The sequence below is a fragment of the Micropterus dolomieu genome, linkage group LG19 (assembly GCF_021292245.1).
Source record: "Micropterus dolomieu isolate WLL.071019.BEF.003 ecotype Adirondacks linkage group LG19, ASM2129224v1, whole genome shotgun sequence".
NCBI classification, from domain to species: domain Eukaryota; kingdom Metazoa; phylum Chordata; class Actinopteri; order Centrarchiformes; family Centrarchidae; genus Micropterus; species Micropterus dolomieu.
The window spans coordinates 22304991-22327714 of NC_060168.1; the positions used below are offsets into that span (position 1 = coordinate 22304991).

The following is a 22724-nucleotide window of genomic DNA, read 5'->3' on the forward strand; positions in this document are numbered from 1 at the left end:
AACACCTGAACATGTCCTTAATATTCACCCACCTAAATTGACACTATACCAGAGCTGTGCTGACCTGATATGGATAGTCACACTTTCAGTTTCTTTGCAATCAAGGACAGGTTTTATCCAGAGAAGCTAAAGGTTTCTCCTATGCAAATGCTTTCAGTTGTTGTGTGTTGACAGTAAACAAGTTACAGGCCTTAATGTCAGGCAACTTTAACAAGTAAGTGAGACTTGATCAGAAGCTGCAAGATTTATAATGAACAAGCTATACAAACCTCCCCCAACAACAGAGGAATTTGAGTGTCAAAAGCCCATTAATGTTTTGTGTGAATCACCTCTGAATATACAAACTTCTAGTAAAAAAAAACAAAAATACTCAGGTCTTGAAAAACTATCAAGCCCAAACTGGATCCAGACAGAAACAGTGATGATACGCCATGATCGGTACTGGCCCGATACGGACTTTAATCAATGGATCGTGTATCAGCCACAACACAACCTATAGACATTAAATCTTATAATCGTGTTGTCAATGTGATAATAAAATTCAGTGTCCAATGTCATGCTGGCCCGCCAACTCCCTGGCCCCACGTCACCTTACATAAAAAAAATTATTCCAGGGATTTCCAGTGAGTTACACAGATTTTTGCAACATAGCACTGGAATAAGATCGGTGCTCAATATCAGCAGATACTGTGAGTTTAGGTAGTTAGTAATCAGTCAATCAGTATGAGGTGAGAAACAATCATCCCTTGTAGCAGAGCCAACACAAGACATGTGGGTTATTTGCATTTTTAATGCTTTTAATCAACACCTCTTTATGTTAAATAGGTGTCTAAATTTTTAAGCTTTGTTGTGAAGGCTCTTTGGTGATTGTGATACAAATAGTCTTCACATCATCACTACAGGATGTCAAGACATTAATGGTCAAGAATATGTCCCGTGTTGAGACAGCAAAGCTCTGACTTTTGAAAAGGACACTTAGGAAGGACACACAGAAATGTAACAGATTAAAAAGTCTGAAACCTTCTGTCTATCATGCATGTGAGTCCAAGTCCTAAAGACAACAAGGAAGCCATCAAAAAGATCTCACTTGGGTTTTTCGAAATACATAGCTATTCCAAGACCACTCCAATGTGATACTTTTGGGTAACCTCCTCCACATACCCGTGTGTCAGCAAATCGCAGTCACATCCTCCAGAACAAGCAAATGTAAATATAAAAGAATGAGCACTTTGTTCTTTTATTGCATCCGCGTGATATCCTGTTTGTGGGAAGGTGGCCATTGCCTCCAAAGTTATTGTATTTCCAAAACGGCTGTTCAGAGGGGCATATCCAGGGACAACTGGTCCAGGTCCACAGAGGAGAAGAGGTCGGTGATGCCCTCGTCCTCAGCAAGGCTCAGGAGGTACTCCTTCCCATCAAGAGAGAAGGCCAGTGGTGGGGTGAGGGTGACAAAGCTCTGTTGATCTTCAGAGGGGGGTTGGAGGGAGGTGGGCATGGGAGAGACGGTAGCTGGTGAGGAGTGCTGTCTCGGTTCGAACGGCGGGTTGGAGATACTATTGATTCCAGAAGTGCAGTTTGCATTGTCTGGAAAGATAACAGGAGTACGGATAAGGAGACATGGGGGGAAGGAAAAAGAAGCCAACATTCTGCCAGGTATGGTATGTATGTATGTACCTATGGGTAGGTGCCTCCTTCTCTGTGGCAACAAAGCACAATGGGATCTTAAGTGCAAGACTCACCATTGGAAGACACCTGGACGAAGGACGAGTAAGGCAAAGGGGAGCCAGAGACGTTCCCATTGGGGGATGAGTTTAAGTGGCCGCAACTGGCCACAGAGCTGTCTGTGGCTTCCATAGGGATGGGGTCATCGGAGCAGAGGAACACTTCAATGGGTCCCTGTGTGCTGCTGAGGTGGACCTGGAGGCTCTGAGCACAGGCGAAGCAGACAAGAGTGCTTTTAGGAAATGGTCTCTGAATATGAGCGGACAGCAGACACTTACAAAAACAAATGTCCTGTGAGGATGTAGCAAGAAAATGATTCAGCCAGTGTTGCAATTAACCACCCTGTGTTGAATGACCGGGGTTTCAAGACAGAATATTGAGTTTCATTATAAAAATAATAATAATTAACTAATTATGCTGAAGAATGTACCTCGTCTGGGTGTGGCACTTCCAGTTTTGTCTCTGCCGGGGCTTTGATCACAATCACAGTCTGTCCTTTCAGGCTGGGAATTCTTTGGACGTCCTCGTAAGTCAAATACGCAAATGTGATCCTCAACGTTAAGGAATACAATGAAGCTAGACCAGTGTTGGTGTACAGCTGGGGATGCAATCAATGACTAAACCCCCAATTTACATCATAAGTGACACATTCTTCCGACCAATCCACACTAAAACAAGAACACTGTTGGTTCAGATTGGCATTTAGACCTAGCATCAACAGTTCTTTTCACACAACGCCGAACAAAAAAGTAAGCGGATATTGCGATCAAAGGATATCTCTGACTGTGACTGTTCTCACACAGCTGGTGAACCTGCCACGTACAGCTTTGGATCAACTCGTCCAGCTTCCTCTCCTCCTCAATGAGAGCCGTCAGCTCTTGATCTATGTTAAAGTTCACTGGACCGCCCCTGTGCACAACACATCCGAGCAGCAAAACAGGATTAACGCCACAACAAACATCGCTCAACACATCAAACTCACAAGAGAAACAAAAATAAGAAGAAGAAGAACTGAGGAAAACAACAAATTAAGTCTGAGATCTGAACAGTAGAGATATATGTGTCATAATATAGATTGGTCATAATTTGTTAAGGCTGATAAACATTGAATTGTCCTTAAAACACACTAAGAAAGCTAAAGCAGCCATAATGTGCATATATGGGCTGTACAAGCTACCTGCTACATCCACTCATACTTACAACCACTCGATGCAGTTTTTAGACTTCTTCTTGATGAGCTGGATCCCTTCCAGGACATTGGTGACGTCGTAGACACGTCTCTTAGGGGCATTGAGCTGCTGGGACACTATGTTAAGGTCCAACACCCCATCAGCAGAGCTCCTAAGCAGCTCCGCAAACCTCTGCGTTAAGAACCCAAGCGATGTGTCATTGCGCGACTTCTCAAACAAGATCTTGTGCGCTATGGGATAGGAGGCGGGAGCTAGAAAAACGGTTGAGGATTGAGAGTTAGTGATGATTTCTTTACGGATTCCTATAGCCGTTCTGATGTGTCATATTGTAGTGTGTTTATTTTGATTCTGTCTCTTCAAACATTTGCCAGCCATTATTTGGTTGCGACTAAGCAGGACAAGGAGTGGGTGACGGGGGGGTTGACATGCACCACTATAGGCTACACTATGATACAATCTCACATCCCTGTAATAAGACATTAGACACTATTTCGTCATCAGAAATTATCAAATTTCATTTTAAACTGGATGCTCCAAATGAGAATATGGTGGAGTTTGGAGTCATTCAATTCTGGTCGAGCGTGTGGTGAAAGTGCCATCGAGCAGCAGAAAGTTTGATTTTTAGCCTTCAGGAAAAGTTATGAAAATGAACAGCAGAACTATGATTCAGCAGTCCATCAAGGGGACTAACGTTTCACTGACAATGGAGGGGGGTTCTCTGGAAAAGCAGAGCAAACTACAAGCAACTTTGGAAACTTCCTAAAGATTACAAGTATGTCAAAAACAACCCCAAAAAGTGGTGGTGGACTGGATATAAAGAATCAAGTCAATTTTAAGCTGCTGGAATCTGTGCAAAAACACAAACCAGCCCACCAGGCCATTAAACTCATTTACCACCATCCTTGAATTTGTTTTGGGGGGGCGCTTACACCAGCAAACACCATTTACAGCATTGCAAGTTAACCAGTTAACTTGACAAAGTGCTTGTTTGCTCACAGACTGAAAAGAATGTGTGAACTGGTTACATCAGGTTTGACAGTTTAGACACAAAAAACTGCAGAAGCACAGGCTCTCCCACTTCTCTTGCCAGGCAAAACTTTCTTTTGAAACATTACATATCTTACTCTCTCCTCCAGTGTGGGGCAGAGGCACCAGTGGATTGTTGGCTTTGGCAGTCGTGCCACCATCCTGAAGGACTTGGGGGCCGCCGGCTTCCAGCTCCAGCCTTCTTTTTTCCTGAGTTAAAGAAATCATCATGTATATCTAAATTGTGGTATTACAATATCATACAACTTAGGTTTTTAGTTTGCAATTATCTTATTAAATCCTCTTGTTCACAGGGCAGCCATTTTGGGCAATAATACAATATAAAGTTATCATGAATCCATTGTATGCACTTGTGACTTAAGCTGCATGTAATTAGAAGCAAGGAATGTGTCTCTGCGTTACATATTTAGTTCATCTTGTCATCTGGAGCTGGTTATTCATCGTAATTGAGGATTGTCAATACCTGGGGGTTGGGACAGAGGCTAGCTTCCCTCACCAGTGTGTTTTGCTAGTTGAAGCAACATCTCCCCATCCCCCTCCCATGCGTACCAGAGGCCTACACTGTAGTTTGCTTCAAGCAGTAATGAACGCATTGCAGTTTATAGTTGCCTCCTTACCAATGTATTCTCACAGAAACTCGTTTGTTACAGAGCGTTGTCAGCGTATGCGGCACTCGAAGACCAAAGTGTGTAAAAGTATGTCCCGATAAGGCGCGGTGTGATGCCTCAACCCAAGGTAAAACAAGCGTAAAGTTACCGGAAAGACACGCATGTAGCCGAAGCCTCGCGAATTTACTTTCAAAATAAAATCAAGTCAAGTCCATTTTATTTATATAGCCCAACATCATAAATTTGAGCTTTACAATATTTACGATACCCTCTGTTTTTAGACCTTCGACTGGACTAGGATTCGTATCCAAGGAAGGAGAGACCTTCAATAGATGTCGTAAAAGCATGCAATTTAAGCAGACGTGTCCTTTTTTCACACGACATAATTATATACATACCATAAAAATCAGACACATGCAGTGATCTTTAGTGTTGTAGTGCAGTGCTACTGTGTTTCAATGAACCATTAATATACTTTTTCTGTCCCAATTCCAGATAGATCTGGCCTAACTCCAGGTAGTAGCACACTAACATTTAACTACTGCTAGAGTAGTAATGTTTTATTTTAAAGGAGCCCGCTTGTTTTTCAGTAAGATAAGACTTTATTGATCCCACACTGGGGAAATTGTGTTATTACAACAGCTCCAGGTACACACAGCAGACATTAATAAAATACACATTAGATTTAAAAAATTGAATAAAAAAATATAATAGAGTAGAAAGAAATAGAAAAAATAATAAGAATTTAGATATACACCATATACAGATGCGATTGATATGAACATTGCACAGGTCGCTGCAGGCGGTAGTGGCATGGTGTGGAAATATAAATAAATACATTTATAAATATAGACCAGCCCAACGTGTGTAAGCACCTTCCACAATAAATGTTTCGCTTTCATTAGGAGCTGATTTTCTCACAATAAAGTTTCATGTCCTTCTCTCTGTCAAGCAAACTAATACAAGATGGCTCCACGTATTACTAACTTTGTACTGCACTTCAATCGTCCAAAACAAAAGCACCAGCTACTTTTACTTTATTCTGAAGACAAATCTAGAGCTTCCGTTAACAACCACGGTAACCGTTGCGTACTTCAGCCAGCTAAGTGAAGTTGCATTTCGGGTTACCAATGGTGTTAATGTCACTGTTAGCTCTGCGCCTGGTTAATTTAGCTTTACGTGCCTGAGCCATCTTTATATACAGCCTATGACCTGAACTCGTTCGAGCTTAAATTTCCGCCCTGTCCCGGCTGTTGAGGATCCGGGGGGGTGTAACGTTAGCACACTTGAGACCGTCAGTCAGCTCGGAGGACCAGACATTAACGGCCCTGCATAACGCAGGACGGAGGGCCGGAGTACAGTCGACCTATTCTCGGAACGCCCCGCATTGCCTGGTTGCTGTCCAGAGTGCACACTGCCACCAAGGAGCCCCTTTTCTCATCTTGTCCCAGCTGCCTCTCTGCCAACTTATCAAGTCTATCGCTCGTACAACATATCACGTGACTCGTGCTGATTCTGAACGAGGTTCTTCCACGCACGAAACTCAGACTCCCCGGGACAGGTTTGAACCACATTTGCATGTAAATTACTATTGGCCATCACTGTGTACGCAGCGCCGTGTACGTCTGACGCAGCTGTAGCCGTCCAATGGCTGCAGAGCCCTGCAACAACTGGATTTCAAGTATTGTTTGTGATCAATTGCGTTTTTTATGATTGAATTAATATTTTTAAAATGCATTTAATGAAGTTTTCTTGACATGAAGATCCAACAGCAAAGTACATTAAAACCGTAAATATAATATAAACTTTATATAGTTTAAACATAGCTGGTTAGAGACAAGTAACAAAAACAGGGAAAAGTCACTTGGTTTAAGATCTCACTGCAGATAATGTGTATCACCATACACCAATTTCAGAGAATATGTACTATACAATAACTGGGCCCTAATTACCATTTTGGACAAAGCATGAAATTGTGTACAGGTCAAAACATAAGAACCTAACAATATTACTTCCCAAGCCCCCCCCCCCCAGTTACATTTCCCACATAACTGGCATTCATACAAATTACATGTTCCTCAAACTGTTAACTGGTAAACCCTTTCTATGAAAAGCATTTCCGATGCTTTAAACAAATATCTTTTTGTCTTTTGCTAGCCATAAAGATGAAAAAACACTGTCAATGAATTACACTGGAGATACAGAATAAGTGACAACCTTTACACTTCACTAGTGTGCCGGATAACAAAACTTATTCAAATATGGCATGTGAGACACTCAACCAAAGATATGTATTCAGCATTAAAAAAGAAAGAAAGATAGTTTCAGTCATCATCTTCAAACTTGATCTTCTTCCCCTGGAAGGCCAGGATTTGCCCTTGCTGCTCCTTCCTTTTCTTACTGGCCTCCCAGGATGGATGCAGTGCCTGCTGTGGTGCCTGATAGGAAAAGGCACCTCCACCCCTGCGATCAATCTGCCTAAAAGCGTCACCTCTGCCTCGCCCTCTGCCTCGGCCGGCAGAGCCCTTCTCTGACGACTCAGGATGTCTGCCCTCAGGGCGGGGCCTGCTGTACTTTGACTCTGGATTTCTTTCTGTTCCTTTGTCCTGATTTTTGAACTTGGATTGTTTACTAAAATCTCTATTTAGACCGCTGCCACCCTTTGTTTTCCCTGGGCCCCTAAATGTATCCCCACCTCTCCCTCTGCCTGCACCTCTGCCCCCACCAGGCTTAGACGCAGAGAGGGAAGAACAAAAAACAGACTGAAGCGAGGTCGCTTTAGACTTAAGCCTGGACTCAAGCTCATCAAGTCTACTCTGGAGCTGGTTTGCTGGGTCCGCTTTCACTTCATGCCCCTTCTCAACTTCTACACTTTTCTGCTTCTTCTTCTTGTATTTGCTCACTTTTCCAACAAAGAAGTCGTCATCGTCACTCTCCTCAGACTGAGAGGACTGCTTGCGGAAACGTTCTTCTGTGCTGTCATCAAAGTACTCTTTCTCTTCTTCATCATCAGATGGCTCTATATCACTCTCTTCCTCATCTGTCTTTTTCTGAAGCGCTTCAGGTGCAGACTTAAGAGCAGGTTTCTTTTCTGCATCTTTACTTTGAGGTTTATTTTTCACAATGTCCTTTACTTCACTACTTTTTATTGATGCTGGTCTTACATTCTTAGGCTCTGGCATGTCTTTCCTCTGACTATCATCAGCTGAAGGAGTTGCTTTCCTTGGCTCCTTTTCAGGTTTGGCAACAGTTGCATCTTTAGTATCTTTAATGATGCCATCTCCTTCCTCATTGTCTATTATTTCCTCTTGCTCCACTGTTATGTCCTCCTCTTCACTCATTCTTTCTATCTTTTTGCCTGATGACTGTGGAGTCACCTTTTCAGCTTTACTTTGCACTTTTTCATTCCCTCCCTGCTTTCCACCCTTCATCCGCTCTTCTTTAAAGGCTTTCACAGCAGCTTTGATGTCCTCAATCTTCTTGTTGAACTGTGGGTGTGTGGCGATGCGTGCCACGGCCCGGTCCGAAATAGCAGACTTTGGGTTTTTACACACCTGTTCAAAGTTGAGATTCTTTTGCAAGGCTGTCTTTGTCACCTAGCAACAGGGAAAATAGTTTATCCAATTATACACTTCAATTAGTGTCTCACCATTTTGGAAAAGCATCATTAATTTGAGTAACTTTTTAACTAACTTAATAAAAAAATATTGAATAAAAATAGTGAATTAAAAGAAGTAATTACAAAACCTACCAGGTCTGGTACGAGGACCTTCATGGCGTGGATCTCCTCCAGCAGTCTGGCAGCTCTCCTCTGATTCCTCTCAACTTCGGTATCTGTCCCCTTCTTCTTCTTCAGGCCGCCAATCTGTCGGGTCAGCTTCCTGATGATCAACGCCCTCAACCTCTTTACCTCCTTCCTCATCTTCACCACCTCATTGTTCAGGTTCAGGCCCTCAGCCTGCTTTTTCTCACTGGGTTGAGCAGGCAATTGAATATTTTCCCCAGTTTTATCTGCTTCTTCCTCCTTTTCCTCATCACCTCCACCTTCCTGTTCTTCATCATCTCCATCTTCCTCCTCCTCCTCCTCCTCTTCTTCCTCAGCAGATGGCACCATTTTCTCTACCTTGTCTGTGGTATTCATCATCTGTTGAAACATAAACCCATCTTATTTCTGACTGCAGCCCACTTATTCTCACTGGCACTAACATTATTTAACATAAAATAGCAAAAACTTAACATGATATATAGGTGAAAAGTTTCCATTTTCATCAGGAGACCAGAATGTCAAAGTTCGTGCTGTACTTTTACTTTGTAATTACTGTTTTATTGTTGTATTTTTAACCAACAAAGCACCTTGGTCAGCCTTGGTTGTTTTAAGTGTGCTATATAAATAAAGCTGATATTTATTCAAAACTTGACATATTTGTTCATAAATTTTCAACATTGCAGAAGTGGGTCACGCTGCATTTTCCCATCAAAACTCCACAAAATGCATTCGTATAACAGCATGGACTGATTTCTCGAAACTATATGCAATTTTGTAACGTCACGTCGCAGCTCAATAAACCAAATACTTTTCTGTCGAAAGAGCAACGATGTGCTTAAATGCCAGATCAAGACTGCCAAACAAACGTGGTAGAGTCAGCATGGATACTTTTACCCTGTGATGTAACATCCTTATTTTACGCACCTGTATGGTTTACATAACAAACTGAAGCGCATAAAGTAAAGTAAAATCACTGCAACCCGTTATTATCCCACTTACCGTTCAGAAGTGACTATTAAATATTTAAAATTGAGGAAAAACGTCTCAGTCTGGACTCGCAGGGAGCAGCCATGTTTCGTACGCCTCTGATGGCGGCATGACGTCAACCGTTAGCAAGGGGACGCAGCGTGTCGTGAAAAGGGGAGGGCCTTCCGCGGACTGTTTTTATTTATTTCTTTGTTTCATGTGCATAAAACAACAACAATGGTGGATAATTGAAGAAGTGGGAATATTAGGATGAGCGAATGACATTTCCAGTTACAGTTACCAGACCGATATCACAAGTGAATCAACAGGGGGAGGATGAAGCGGCGCAATGCGGACTGCAGCAAACTCCGACGGCCGTTAAAACGGAACCGAATCACCGACGGTATATATAGCAGGTACAAAAAAGGGGCTGGAGGGACGTTATTGTATAACAATGGCGCCTCTGTTCATATGTCAAGACAGGGCTGCCAACCTCTGCAACATTCATATTCAGACATGCTTGGGTTATTACCTACAGAAAGAGCTAAACTAACATGCCCGTGTATTGTAAAATTTATAGGCCTAACGTTAACGTGAACTGTGAGACATCTCGTTCATGATTTGTCCCTGGCAATGTAACATTAACGGTACAGCTGCTTTAGTTCAATTCATTTTCTGACCAAATTAAAATGAAATGTGGCGGCGTGACTCTGCGGGCATTTAGCATGAATTGTAACACATCGGGCTCAATGGAAATGTTTTCTGCTAAAACAAAGATAACGTGAAGTGAGAATAATCATGCTGTAGCGTGAGATGTCAGCAGCAAAGTCAGAGGCGCTCGTTTTGAAGTCCGGGGTGACTCCGCTGGCGGGGGGGTCTCACTCTCACTTGTGCTTTGTCTGGCAGATATCTAAATTTGGAAAAACACCAATGAAACAATAACCACCTCAAGCAATCAGGTCTGACTGCAATATCTAACGCGCAAATATAATTTAAGGAGACATGTCAAAATAGCATGCCTTCTCCTATAGATTGATTGATGGCAAGCCAGGAATAGGATACCAGCTGTGCTTTAAGCACATGTCCAGACATGACACTGTATAAGTACTAGATCTCTATCTATTTCCATACCCTGTCTGTTACCTATTTGGATGCCTCTCAACAATTAAAAAAAAAACAACAACACATGATTAGACTTGAATATCTAGATTTGCATTCATGCTCACTGTTGAATTGGCATTTATCTACCCTCAAATCTAGTAAGATTTTGAGGTACCTCTGTCTGCAGTCACACTGGAGATGTCATTATAAACACAGGACTGTTGTATAAACCTGACATCCAAAGGCTTGTTATGATACCATCTAAATCCACAGTAAACCTGGTAATGCTCTTTGTCTCTTTCTTGTGTTTTTCTTTTTTTTACTTTACTTTAATCTTGTCTTCTCCTACAGCACATTTCTGTACCTGAAGTTCCTGGTGGTGTGGGTGCTAGTGCTGCTGGCCGACTTTGTGCTGGAGTTCAGGTTTGAGTACCTGTGGCCCTTCTGGCTTTTCATTCGAAGTGTCTACGACTCCTTTAGATATCAGGGACTGGTAAGAGCTTGTTTATATAACCCTGATGTCCCTTTCCACCTGACATTAACTTGCATGCTTTTACCCCAGCTGGAGGTGGTGTAGACTCTACAGCGCATAAATAAACAACAACGATTAAATGCTGTGCAGCTCCAATCCACAAGGCAAATATGCAGTGGAAATAACCAATTGTACAGGGGTGCAACAAAGAAACACTCAAATCAAATTGGATAAAGGTAGCTAAGTTCATACTTGTTAAACATGGTAGTGCTGGATGGGGAAGCAGCAACATATGCTTTTTTGTTTTTTTCTCGTTTGTTTTATAGTGTACATGTTGATGTGTAAGTGTAATGGAGTCATGCATGTGCACACATACCTCTATATTAGTGCATGTGTGTATGGACATGTTTTCTGCACAGTTGCTATGGCGTATTTAATTGTCTTTGTCTGCCTCCTACACTTAGGCGTTCTCTGTCTTCTTCGTATGTGTGGCGTTTACGTCAGACATCATCTGCCTCCTCTTCATCCCCGTCCAGTGGCTGTTTTTTGCTGCCAGCACCTACGTATGGGTCCAGTATGTCTGGCACACAGGTCAGTCCAAGTTTCCTGCAGGCTCCTTTTCATCTCCGCCGGCCAAACAGCTACTTTCACCTTAAACACTTGGTGCACAAGAAATTCATAGCTGCCAATTTTTTTCAGTGCAGCAAGAGTGCTGATTTATAATTATTTTTTCTTGTCCTTTACTTTTGCATAGAGAGAGGAGTCTGTTTACCCACTGTATCGCTGTGGATCCTGTTTGTGTACATCGAAGCCGCCATACGGTTTAAAGATCTTAAGAACTTTCATGTAGATCTGTGTCGACCATTTGCTGCTCACTGGTAAACATCTGAGTCTTTTGACAATGCCCTATAATATAAGTAAAAATTTTTTATTTAATTTACGGCCTTGATTAATAGTAAAAACGAAAACATACACAAATTTTTTTTTTGACTCTATCACCTTCCAGTATCGGCTATCCAGTGGTGACTCTGGGCTTCGGCTTTAAGAGTTACGTCAGCTACAAAATGCGACTGAGGAAACAGAAGGAAGTGCAGAAGGAGAATGAATTCTATATGCAGCTTCTACAGCAGGCTTTACCTCCAGAGCAACAGATGCTGCAGAGGCAGGAGAGGGAGGCAGAGGAGGGTGAGACACACATGCACGCACACAAAATACAACACTTATTACAATACTTATTAACATAGTAAAACACAATAGACTGAAGACGCAAAACTGGCAGTAGTATAACACTCTATCAACACTGTAATGTGAGGACACTCCGGGGCAGGAAACAAGGAAGACTGCGGTGTTCACTGTCGGTATTGTGGGATGTAACTACCAGGTGCTGTAACACGCATGGAATTAGTGTTTACTGAATTAAAGGTGCCCTAGAATGAAAAACTGTATTTACCTTGGCATAGTTGAATAAAAAGAGTTCAGTGCATGTAACTGACGTACCATGAGCCTCAGTCTCCATTGTTTCCTCCATATGAAAATCTCACTCACCCACTCCTTAAAAACGGGCAAAAGCCAACAAGCGGTAGATGTTAAGTAACATCTGGGATGTTTACACCCCCAAAGTGACATAGGCCAGCCTACGTTCCAGAGTTAGCAGCTGGAGGTTGTGCAGCGCAGTGCAGCTTTTAACATGCTTTTATTTTCTGGTTTTCCCTCTGATGTCCTCTGGCTGCTCTGCCTTAACTCTGATTTTAAAGTTTCCTCATGGACAGATAGCTATACTGATTGCTAACGCTACAGGTTTCTAACCGCTAGCTGTTCGTAACAGTAGCTCCTGTTATCAGTTGGCTCTGAACCAGCGGTCCAAAGCTTCTGTACTGTAATGTAAGAGGTGTAAACACCAACACACCTCGAAGCACCAATCTTTCAGTCCAGGGAGAATCAGCAATAGGCTAGCTGCACGGCTAACTGAGTAGCCGCTGCTGATTGCAGTAGTTAGCTGCTAAAGTAACCAGTAACATATAAACTCCATAAATTGGCAAAAGTGGAGGCAAAGCAGCCGAAAGACATCAGAGATCCTAGTCTCGTATACCAAGCCTTGATTTAGCTAAGCCACGCCCCTCTTCTGTGCTTGGAGAGGTTGGCCAATCAAATGCAAGTGGGCTTTCAGGGAGAAGGGTGTTAAAGAGACAGGAGCTAAAACTGAGTGTTCAGACAGAATGAAAAGAGGTGCTGAAGCAGTGGACAGTATGAGAAATATGTGTTTTTTGAACATTAAAGCATGTGAACATTTTCTAGTAGAAACCCTAACAACAAGTATGAACCTGAGAGAATTGTACGGCACCCTTAACAAATTCCATTGCCACATTTATCCAGGGCTATACAGTTTTTTGTTTTCTCAGTGTTCTTAAGACTGACATTCTCATACATACTCAGTGAAAATATACTCAGTAGCCACTTTTTTAGGTACACCTGTGATATCCAATGCAATCCAATACAACAGGTAACATAAATTCTACCTTTACGTTCAGTTTTAATTGACACTGTCAGAGAGGTATTAAGTTAATTAAACATTTATTACGGTTATAGTTTGCAGTGGTGTTGAACTGGACTGCATCATATTGAGAGAAGTGTTTCTAATGTTTTTCCCTCCCCATTTACACGAGAGAGGAAGAATACTAGAAACACATTTCAATATAACTCAGTCCAGTACAAGACCACCACTAACTAGAGCCTCTGTTATAAACACATCGTTGATTTAACCCCTCTCGCAAAGACACAAAAAGCCTCGTTAAAAAGGTAGGATATGTGGCAGAGCACTTGCACTGGATAGCATTATATTGTATACAGTAGTGTACCTACTAAAGTGGCCAGGGAGTGTATATATTTGTGTAACTTTATTTGTCCTTTTATTTTATAGCAAAGATATTTGCAGTTAAGTTATTTGCAAAAGAAAAAAGTACTTTCTCTGTTTTGTATCAGTCACAAATTACGTAATTCAATCTGTGTTTATGTTCAAATATGTTTCCATTTTGCTTTGGAATTTGGTTCATTCTGTCCAGTATGTTTTTATATGTTTTTTAACACTGCCCACATTTGTTCTCCTCCAGCTGCTTTGGCTAAAGGGATCTCAGAGGTAGAACCCTCAGTAATATCCCAAAACGGAGCACCTCCTGGAAAGAAAAGCACCCCAGTCCTGTTACCAGAACTGGAGTACCGGGAAAAAGGGAAGGACAGTACTGCAAAAGAGCGTGAGGGAAAAAAACAAAATACATTTGGAATCAATAACAACAGTATTATACACCCACTGGACTCCAAACTACAGGAGACAGAGTATATAGAGAACTACGTCGGGGCAAAGAGACTGAATAACGACCTGGCAGGAGAAAACACACATGCTGACACCAACACACACACTACTTCTAAAGAGGATATGGGGGGCACGGGGAAGAACTACAAAAATGCCATCGGAGGCGGGGGTAACATCTCCAACTCGTCTCCACGGAATCACAGTACTTCAAATGGCAGCGTGCCGCCAGGTTCCTCAAAGAATGAGAAGAAGCAGAAGGGGACGGGGAAGGGCCAGAAGGATCCAGTGGAGAACTGCATCCCCAACAACCAGCTGGGCAAGCCGGACGCTCTCGTACGGTAAGACACACACTGTCCTGCTGTTTCAAATAGCTGTTCTTCATCTTCCTGTGCATTTTGTTGCTAATGTCTGAGGTTGTCATTGTATTTTGTCATTGCTGATGACACATTAGCAAACATCCTACAGTTTTTTTGTGTCTTTTCTTACTTTCTGTTTCACTTTTACTCTTGATTGAAGGATACAAGCCAATACATCTTTACTGATTATTTCTGTACTGTTTGCATGTGTTTTATGTGGTTTCCTTTGGCTTCCTTTTGATGGTCTGGTGGCCCTTTTTCGTTTCCCTTCTGAAAGGTTGGAGCAGGACGTGAAGCGTCTAAAGGCAGATCTTCAGGCCAACAGGCAGTTGGAGTCAGAGCTGCGGAGTCAGCTTTCCTCTCTGAGCAGCCAGGACCGCAGCCTTCGCTCTGAGCTGGGCCAGCTCCGCCAGGACAATGAGCTGCTGCAGAACAAGTGGGTACATGTAGTACACCTAAACTCTGACAACAATCTCATCTTACTTTTTCCTTCACAGTATGTTGAGGTAGGTAGCTGGTTAGTTAAGGACTGTGCGGTCTCTGTGGGGTTTCATATATGAAGCAGGAGTCAGGTACTGGGTTTTAAAGATTTTTATGTGTGTAACCTGTCTGCCAAAATCATGATTTCTACAAATGCATTCAACCAGAACAGGGGGGGCATTTTATTTTACACTCTTCCTGTGTTTTTTCCTTGAAATGCCAGCTTGAATTGGCTATTGCTCATGGCCAATTGTTTAGATCTCAGTGGTTGTAACTGTAATGAGAGTATTTGATTTACATATTGAATCCAAGGTATAGCTTGTGTGTCATTACTCATTTCATGTGTTGATTGGTCGAACAGCGTCTGAAAGCCCTCTCCCCCCCCACACCTTTCCTGTCAGTCAGAAATGTGGCAATCTGTCTAGCACGTCCACTTCATTGGCCAAATCCTGAACACAATATCTTCAAACTCAATTGACTGTACTGAATAACCTGACGAATCAGGTGTCACCAGTTGAGCTCCCCTCACCTGGTGACTGCATTTCAACAGAGATGCGATCACAGCGCTTAGTAAAAAGGTAAACAATCCACGTGTGCAAAACGTTTTGAAGTAGCAAAGTAGTTTGAAGTTTGTCATTTCTACCTCTGAAAGATTGTCTGTGTTCACGTGTCTGGCTAAGACTTGTTACACAAACATTGTTTCCCCCGTTCCTGTCTAAGGAAACAACCCAAATACTCTACGTTTCAAAAGTGCGTTTCATCTTCTGATCCAGCCAGGTTGACTGTGTTCTTCTTTGTACTTCAGGCTCCACAGTGCCGTCCAGGCCAAACAGAAGGATAAGCAGACCATCTCCCAGCTGGAGAAGAGGCTAAAGGCTGAGCAGGAGGCTCGCGCCCTAGCTGAGAAACAGCTGGCTGAGGAGAGGAAGAGGAAGAAGATAGAAGAGGCCTCTGCGGCCAGGGCTGTAGCATTGGCTGCAGCGACCAGGTACTCATTAGATTAGCGTATTTAGCCCAGCTTTGTGTAATCAAAATGAACTTGTAATTTCACCTCGTATAAACAAGCAGATCAGTAGATATCAACACATGGAGTCAACGATTAGTCTTTGTTCCTTTTATCGGTTGACTCTTGGACATATTTGTTTTTTCCGCTCTTAAACGTGCTGTTTTCCTCTTCTGTCCGACAGAGTGGAGTCGACCGACTCTCTGCGTGGTCGTATCAGAGAGCTGGAGACAGAGTGTAAGAAGCTCAGCATGGACATGAAACTTAAAGAGGAGCAGATTAGGGATCTGGAGGGCAAGTGTCAGGTGAGAAGGAATAGCTCCTTTTCTGATATGATAATGCTTCAGGTTAGTGAATGTGTGTTTCCTAGGTCATTAAAGAGACTACTATTAAATACTTGATGGAAATGCTCTGAATGTATTTAATCTGAACAACAACAAATGTGATCACTCACTGTTTGAGTAATTCATGTAATTTAGTAAATAGACTGTGCCTTTTGATTGCATCAACCATTCAGCATAGTGAAAGCTTTGTTTAGATAAAATATACAAAGAAAAAATTGTAGCGTAACCATCTTTATCTCATTTCCAATTTAATTTCTCTTTCCTATCCTGTCGCATACAGGAGCTGCGGAAGTATAAAGAGAACGAGAAGGACACAGAGGTGTTGATGTCAGCGTTGTCAGCCATGCAGGAGAAGACCCAGCACCTGGAGAACAGCCTGAGTGCTGAGACCAGGATCAAACTGGACCTCTTTTCTGCACTGGGGGACGCCAAGAGGCAGCTGGAGATAGCACAAGGTATATGCTGACTGTAGGGACGCAGTGATTTCCTGATGTTACTGCTGCTTACTGTTTTGTTATCAGCATAAAACTCACTCATTTGCAATAAATGATCTAAAAGACAGACGATGAAACTCGACCCATGCATCTGTCTAAAAGTGTCTTAAATCAATAGTGCTTGGAAACACGAAAAACAACCAGAGGGTTGTTGAAGAAGATAGAATATAACTGATTAGCAAGACATGCAAATGATACGTGACATGATAAATAAAAGAGCTTGCCTTTGTTAAACTTGTCATTATGTTATCAGCGAATGAAAAACATCAAACCATACCTAAAGTAAACCATTTCTAACCTTGTACCCTAACCATCTGCAACCTAATGTCTGAACATATATTTTTCTGCTTTTGGAAATAGAATCAATAACCCCCAAACATTACACCACAAGACCCCTACCACTATGGTGCTGTTTCTCTAACCATTTAATAGCTTGTTCCGGACATTTTACAGCGCTTTCTTCCCTATTCTCGGCCGCTCTCTGTGCCACTGCCCCATGGGATCAAGTGATTACTATTCACTACTTTTCCCCATCGTATTTTAATGTCTACGACAGGACTAACGTGTTTGCTTGCTTTGTTTATTTAAAAACAAAACAAGAGTAGTAAAAAATATGAAAAAACAAGTCATATGATTTCTCCCAACTAGTGTTTTAAAAATAAATGACCCCTTTTGTTATTGCTTGAATTGTACACTATTGTGTTACATTAGAAAAGACACCTGTTCTGCTGAATATGAATATTACATTATGTTGTAAAACTTAAATATTGACTATGCATCTTCTCATCTCAGCCATAGATTTTCATACACTTCTCCCACAGCCCTCTTCAGAATATACAGTGAATAAAATCACATCACATTAATCTCTTTAATGATGGCTCAGCTCCATTAAGTGTCAAATCATGACAATAAGCATACAAAGGGAATGCAGTTGTTATTAATATTATAAGCTACACATGTTCCCTGCTGTTACTGGATATATAGTCTATCTTTATATACAGTCTATGGCTGGGACATGTCAAATGTCTGTAAGCTGTCAATTAATATTACCACTCCACTCGGCCTCATTAGCTTGTAAAAGAGCAACTTACTATGCAGCATATGGCATGAAAAGATGAAGTGTGAAATTCACAACAGCCCAGGGTTAAGCAATATAACAATACTGTGAGACGATGTACATTTGTCTACAAACAGAGATGTAGCCATACTGTTTATACGGTGTTGCCAACTTATTTAACTTATCTAGGTGTATTAGCTCTTTGTAGGCAATGTTGCAGTGGGGGAGGGGGATTCCATTTCCCCTAACCAATCACTAGAGACCATCAAATCTGCCTAAATTTTACGTCAAGTCAACACTGATGCGTAGCCATGCCAACATAATGGTTTTGCTGGGGTTTTAAGAGTGGAGCAGAGCAAATTAAAAACGAACTACGATGTTGGGTGACGTTGAGAAGACGTCTGTGTAAAATAAATTTGACGTGTCTGTCTTGTCTGTGGCGGTCGCCGTTGCTGTTATTACTCCTCTTTGGTTCCACTGCACAGCTTGACAACGCTCAACAACAGCGTTAGTCCTGCTCGTGGTGCTCATTGGCTTATCAGTAGTGCCCCCTGCGGAGCTCACTGGGTTACTTACTTTTTCAGTTGAGATAGCCGATGTTTCATGTCATGATGCCGGACCAGAATTAGTCAACTCGGTGGAGTGGGCGGATTCAAAGTTCTAGACCCAGTCAAGATAAATATCCATGTTAATATTCATTGGGGGCTTAACTGATGTGACAGGGGAAAGGTAAGCCAGGTCAAGCTTGAGCTGCTTTTCAACCAAAGGAACTATACCCCGGAACTAGGAACCTTTGGAGGAACTGACCAGGGTCTAAATGTAGTTCTGGGGTCTTTATTTTAGCCCCTAAAAAGACCCTGCTCGGGGGGTAGTACTTTCCGAAAGTACCGGGTACTTTGGGGGGGGTGGAGCTTGCCTTGCAGTGAATTTCGGAATGAGCGAGTAGAGACAGACGTGAGTCCTGCAGCTGATCTGCAGCTCTTGGCTGGAAATGTTTTAATAACCTTCCAAACTGTCGCAATTTTATTTTTGTGTTGTTTTATCTGCTGGGGTTATTTTAAGAACTAGATGGCTTTATCCAGTTTGTTATTAAATGTGTAACAAACTTTATCGCGTGTCTCCTCATTATAGCTCCCACACAAAAAAGCTGCTTTAATGGTCAAGCATAGCCTGTAGTTTGTCATTATATTCCATTCAAATCTGATGTTTATTTATAAATATTGCTCATGGATAGTGGTTACAAATAATAAACCTGTGCATCGCTGTGTACAGCCAGGCATACAGCCTACGTCAGCTGGTTAATTTGCCTAATCTTCGCTGGTCTTTAGGCCACGGTGGAAACGCACACAACAATGGGCTGAAGGAACCTTTTAGTTCCTTGAAAATAGACCTGGGGACTTAATAGTCCCTGGTACTTTTGATTGAAAAGCGCCTTTGGAGTCATTAGCTGAGCCCATAAGTGTTCACTGTTCTTCCTGCTCTAGTTATTTCCCTCATGTAACGGTCCTTGTTTGGGAGACCACAGTTAGACTGATTAGGGAGAGACAGTAGCTCAGGCGTTCTCATGGGAATCTTACAAGTTTGAGTCTTAAGAATGTTTACAGGAACTTAGTAGCTCCACAGATTGGAGTCCAATATGACGTAGCATTGGAGTCTAAACAGCTGATAGATTTGTTGTTCCAGGTTAAGGCCAACTAAAGATGACCTAAAAGGGAAATCTACAGGAACTACGGGGAAGAGCGAAGCATAAAAGGGACCAAAAGATGTCATCCTTCAGATTTGGTGTTGGCATTTAATGTGTTCACGTGTTGTATGCTGGCACTGTATCTCCTCAGCCGAGCATTCCTAGATCTGTCAGGGATTCAATTTGTAAGGTCACTTTGGAACAAATGTCCCCTTACTCTGCTCTCAGCGCTGTGATACGAAATGTCTTTGTTTCCTTCGTCTCACCCAGGCCAGATCCACCAGAGGGAGCAGGAGATCGCAGAGCTGAAGCAGAAGATAGCAGAGGTGATGGCAGTGATGCCCAGCCTGTCCTACTCATCAGACGGCAGCAACCTCAGCCCCGTCACCCCTCACTACTCCTCCAAGTTCATGGACAATAGTCCCTCCTCCCTGGACCCCAACGCCTCAGTGTACCAGCCCCTCAAAAAATGACTCTGACGCCAACACTGTTGTCAGACAGAACTTTGTCTCTTTCTTTGTTTTGTTGAAGCTCTCTGTTCCAGTTTGGGTTATTTTTGAATTTACCAGCCCCTGACAGTTTTTGCACTCCACATAATGACACACACACACACACACACACACACACACACACACACACACACACACACAGACACACAGTGCACACAGCCCCTCCATACATCTGAGTTTTAGGTTCCTTTTTTTTGGTTCTATTATGAGAACTATTATTTTGAGGGGGAGGGGGGCGGTTTGTTGATTTTCGGGATTTAGCCATTAGACAGCGAGGTCTGGGTGAAGGGGGAGAAAGGAACACACACTTTTTTGGCCAAATGTCTACAGAAGCGCCATCATGCATCGCTTCATGTCAGTCTTCTTTTGGTGTCAGTATAACCCCCACACCTACAGCTTCTTCTAAAGTGATATTTTCTTCTATAGTGAACTGACATTCAGGCTTTTAATTAAAAAAAACAACAACTGGCTTTTCGTGATGGTTTATATTAAGACAGAAGACATGTTTTCAGTTTGAGTCTGAAACTCGCCTGTAAAGTAAAGCCCTGTGAGAGTTACATGAATGTATAACTATCCATGTTTTGCTATCACCATTAACTTAAATCAGTGATTGTTCGTTTTGTAACAGTTCATTTCAGTTATGACAATGTACATTTCTTCGAAAATAGTAATATTTAACAGATAAACGTTTGCTGTGTTCTTCAGATATTCCAATACAATTTGTTCTCCTAATGCTGGAAAAGTGAAGTCTCCAGGATTATCAGTAAGTGGACAACGCAGATGTAGTTTTGCCCTAAAAGAATGCTACTGCTAGATTCGACCTGGCACTGCCAAAATGTTGCATTAACATTCACCTGTTTGCTGCGGACGCCTTGCCTCTCCCTCTGGACCAAATTAGAACCCGCCATATTATTCACTGGATTTAATGATGTCGAGGTAACTGGTCGTTACCCGTATTTGCAGATTTTACAGTGCCTTGCAGTTTGTCTTTTTATCTTGCAAAAACCACATACTTTGCAATCCTGGGATCTAAAAGCATCAAGCCTCATGGCCATGTTTCTCACTCTAGCTCAGATTTGCCAGATTTTCATTCGTAGGAGTTAAAAAATTTCTCACATTCTGATCGTTTCAATGCCGCATTCAAAGTGTCACCTCAGACGCATTCAATCTTTAGATCACAATGTTACAGGCTTAAAGGGAAAAGTACAAAAAGTCATTTCATGGTGACACGGTCTTGGTATGCCAGACACCAACCAAACTGAATTCATTATTATGCCCGAGAGTTGGCATTTAGTTGTTTACAGCAATGTACATTAACTTACTGAGGAATGTTTTCTTTGTTTATTTAATTTAATTTTTTAAGTGCCAAGTGTTGATGTTTGGTTTCCATCCATACTTTGATTGATGTAGCTAGCATAATGTTTGCAGAAGAGTGCTGTTATTATTATTATTATTATTATAATTTTTTGTCATTGGAACATATTCATATAGTGTTGTGTTTACAAGGTTCTGGGCTGATCATGATGGAGCAGCAGGCGGTTGGGCTGATTGTGTTATTGACACATTTATTTATTTGTTACAGACTTTTGTTGAGTGGCACCTCCTTGATAGTTCCCATCATATTCAGTTGATTTCCTATATTTTCTTAACCAGGAAGGATTCTGTGAATGTGTTGTGTTGGGAAAAGGTTACCCCTGAACCATTTGACCATGTTGTGATGTCATGTTGCCTCCCTGGGGGGGAAAAAAAAGTATTTTTTGTGGATCGCTCTGGTGTTGTGAAATCAGTTCTCAAGTTGCTTTTTATAAGTTTGTGTAGAAGGAAGAAAAGGTTAAAAAAAAGTGCTCTGGTTTCTTTTTCTCATTGTTCCACCATGTTTATTTTCTTTACCCAAAGTGACGGTGTCTGTGTCACACTTTTCACTTTGGCCATCACTATTAAAGAAAGTCTTGCTGGTGGCAATGCAAGCTCTTCAGTCTGCGTACGTGTCAAGATCTGTATGTCTAGTTTTCCTTTATATGACAACAGCAAGAGGCCAAACTTTTTACCCAGAATCAGCCAGGAGATGGTGACCGTGTGATCCATAACGTTTGGGATGTCACCACAAAGAAACTTAATACCAGAGGACAAATTAAAAGAACCCTGGGAGTCTGATTTTGCATTTATTGACAAACAGAACTTCTCAATTCAGAAGTTACATGAATTTCCATTTAGCTAACAATTCATATGCATTTCAAGCATTTAGTTTATCTTTTCTCACCTCCCAGACCTGCGAGCCAGCTAGATGAATATTGTTGACATCCTCTGCTAAACCCGTGTTTCTTCTACCAGTGGTTAGAAAAATGGGGTTGCTCTGTGGTTTGATGTTGCCTTCAGGTGCTCCTTGTAAATATATATTTCTTAGTAAAAACATACAAAGACAAATTGCATTCAGTTGCTTTAGGGCAGGCAAAATGACCAAATAAGCCTTTTTATGGACACCCTGAGGCCAAAGAGCTGCTTTGTCACACAGGTTTTAAGTATGTGTCTGTGTGTCGTAATGGGCTTAAATTAATTTTAGGTAAATATTTTCAGCTGTCAAGCTTCCCAATTCCAGGAAGATAATGCAATACAAGGCC

The 22724-nt window shown here is 41.9% G+C and overlaps 3 protein-coding genes across 3 annotated transcripts; 1 reads left to right on the forward strand and 2 right to left on the reverse strand.

The window, feature by feature from the left end:
* Positions 1 to 229: 229 nt before the first annotated feature.
* On the reverse strand, positions 230 to 4730 carry LOC123957288 (transcription factor E2F3-like). The gene is made up of 8 exons (XM_046029983.1): positions 4716 to 4730; positions 4423 to 4467; positions 4037 to 4148; positions 2923 to 3163; positions 2500 to 2631; positions 2153 to 2267; positions 1740 to 1926; positions 230 to 1584 (listed from the first exon to the last, which is right to left on the reverse strand). The coding sequence occupies exons 1-8, from the start codon at positions 4728 to 4730 to the stop codon at positions 1316 to 1318; spliced, it is 1116 nt and encodes a 371-aa protein (XP_045885939.1). The 3' UTR covers positions 230 to 1315.
* A 1019-nt stretch (positions 4731 to 5749) lies between these two features.
* Positions 5750 to 9653, reverse strand: srfbp1 (serum response factor binding protein 1). Its single transcript, XM_046030225.1, has 3 exons — positions 9333 to 9653; positions 8319 to 8711; positions 5750 to 8163 (listed from the first exon to the last, which is right to left on the reverse strand). The coding sequence occupies exons 2-3, from the start codon at positions 8709 to 8711 to the stop codon at positions 6892 to 6894; spliced, it is 1665 nt and encodes a 554-aa protein (XP_045886181.1). The 5' UTR covers positions 9333 to 9653; the 3' UTR covers positions 5750 to 6891.
* On the forward strand, positions 9460 to 22081 carry LOC123957437 (macoilin-like). The gene is made up of 11 exons (XM_046030224.1): positions 9460 to 9715; positions 10752 to 10893; positions 11337 to 11463; positions 11627 to 11750; positions 11879 to 12057; positions 13980 to 14517; positions 14813 to 14971; positions 15821 to 16003; positions 16203 to 16323; positions 16643 to 16817; positions 19868 to 22081. The coding sequence occupies exons 1-11, from the start codon at positions 9636 to 9638 to the stop codon at positions 20068 to 20070; spliced, it is 2031 nt and encodes a 676-aa protein (XP_045886180.1). The 5' UTR covers positions 9460 to 9635; the 3' UTR covers positions 20071 to 22081.
* The last annotated feature ends 643 nt before the right edge of the window (positions 22082 to 22724 follow it).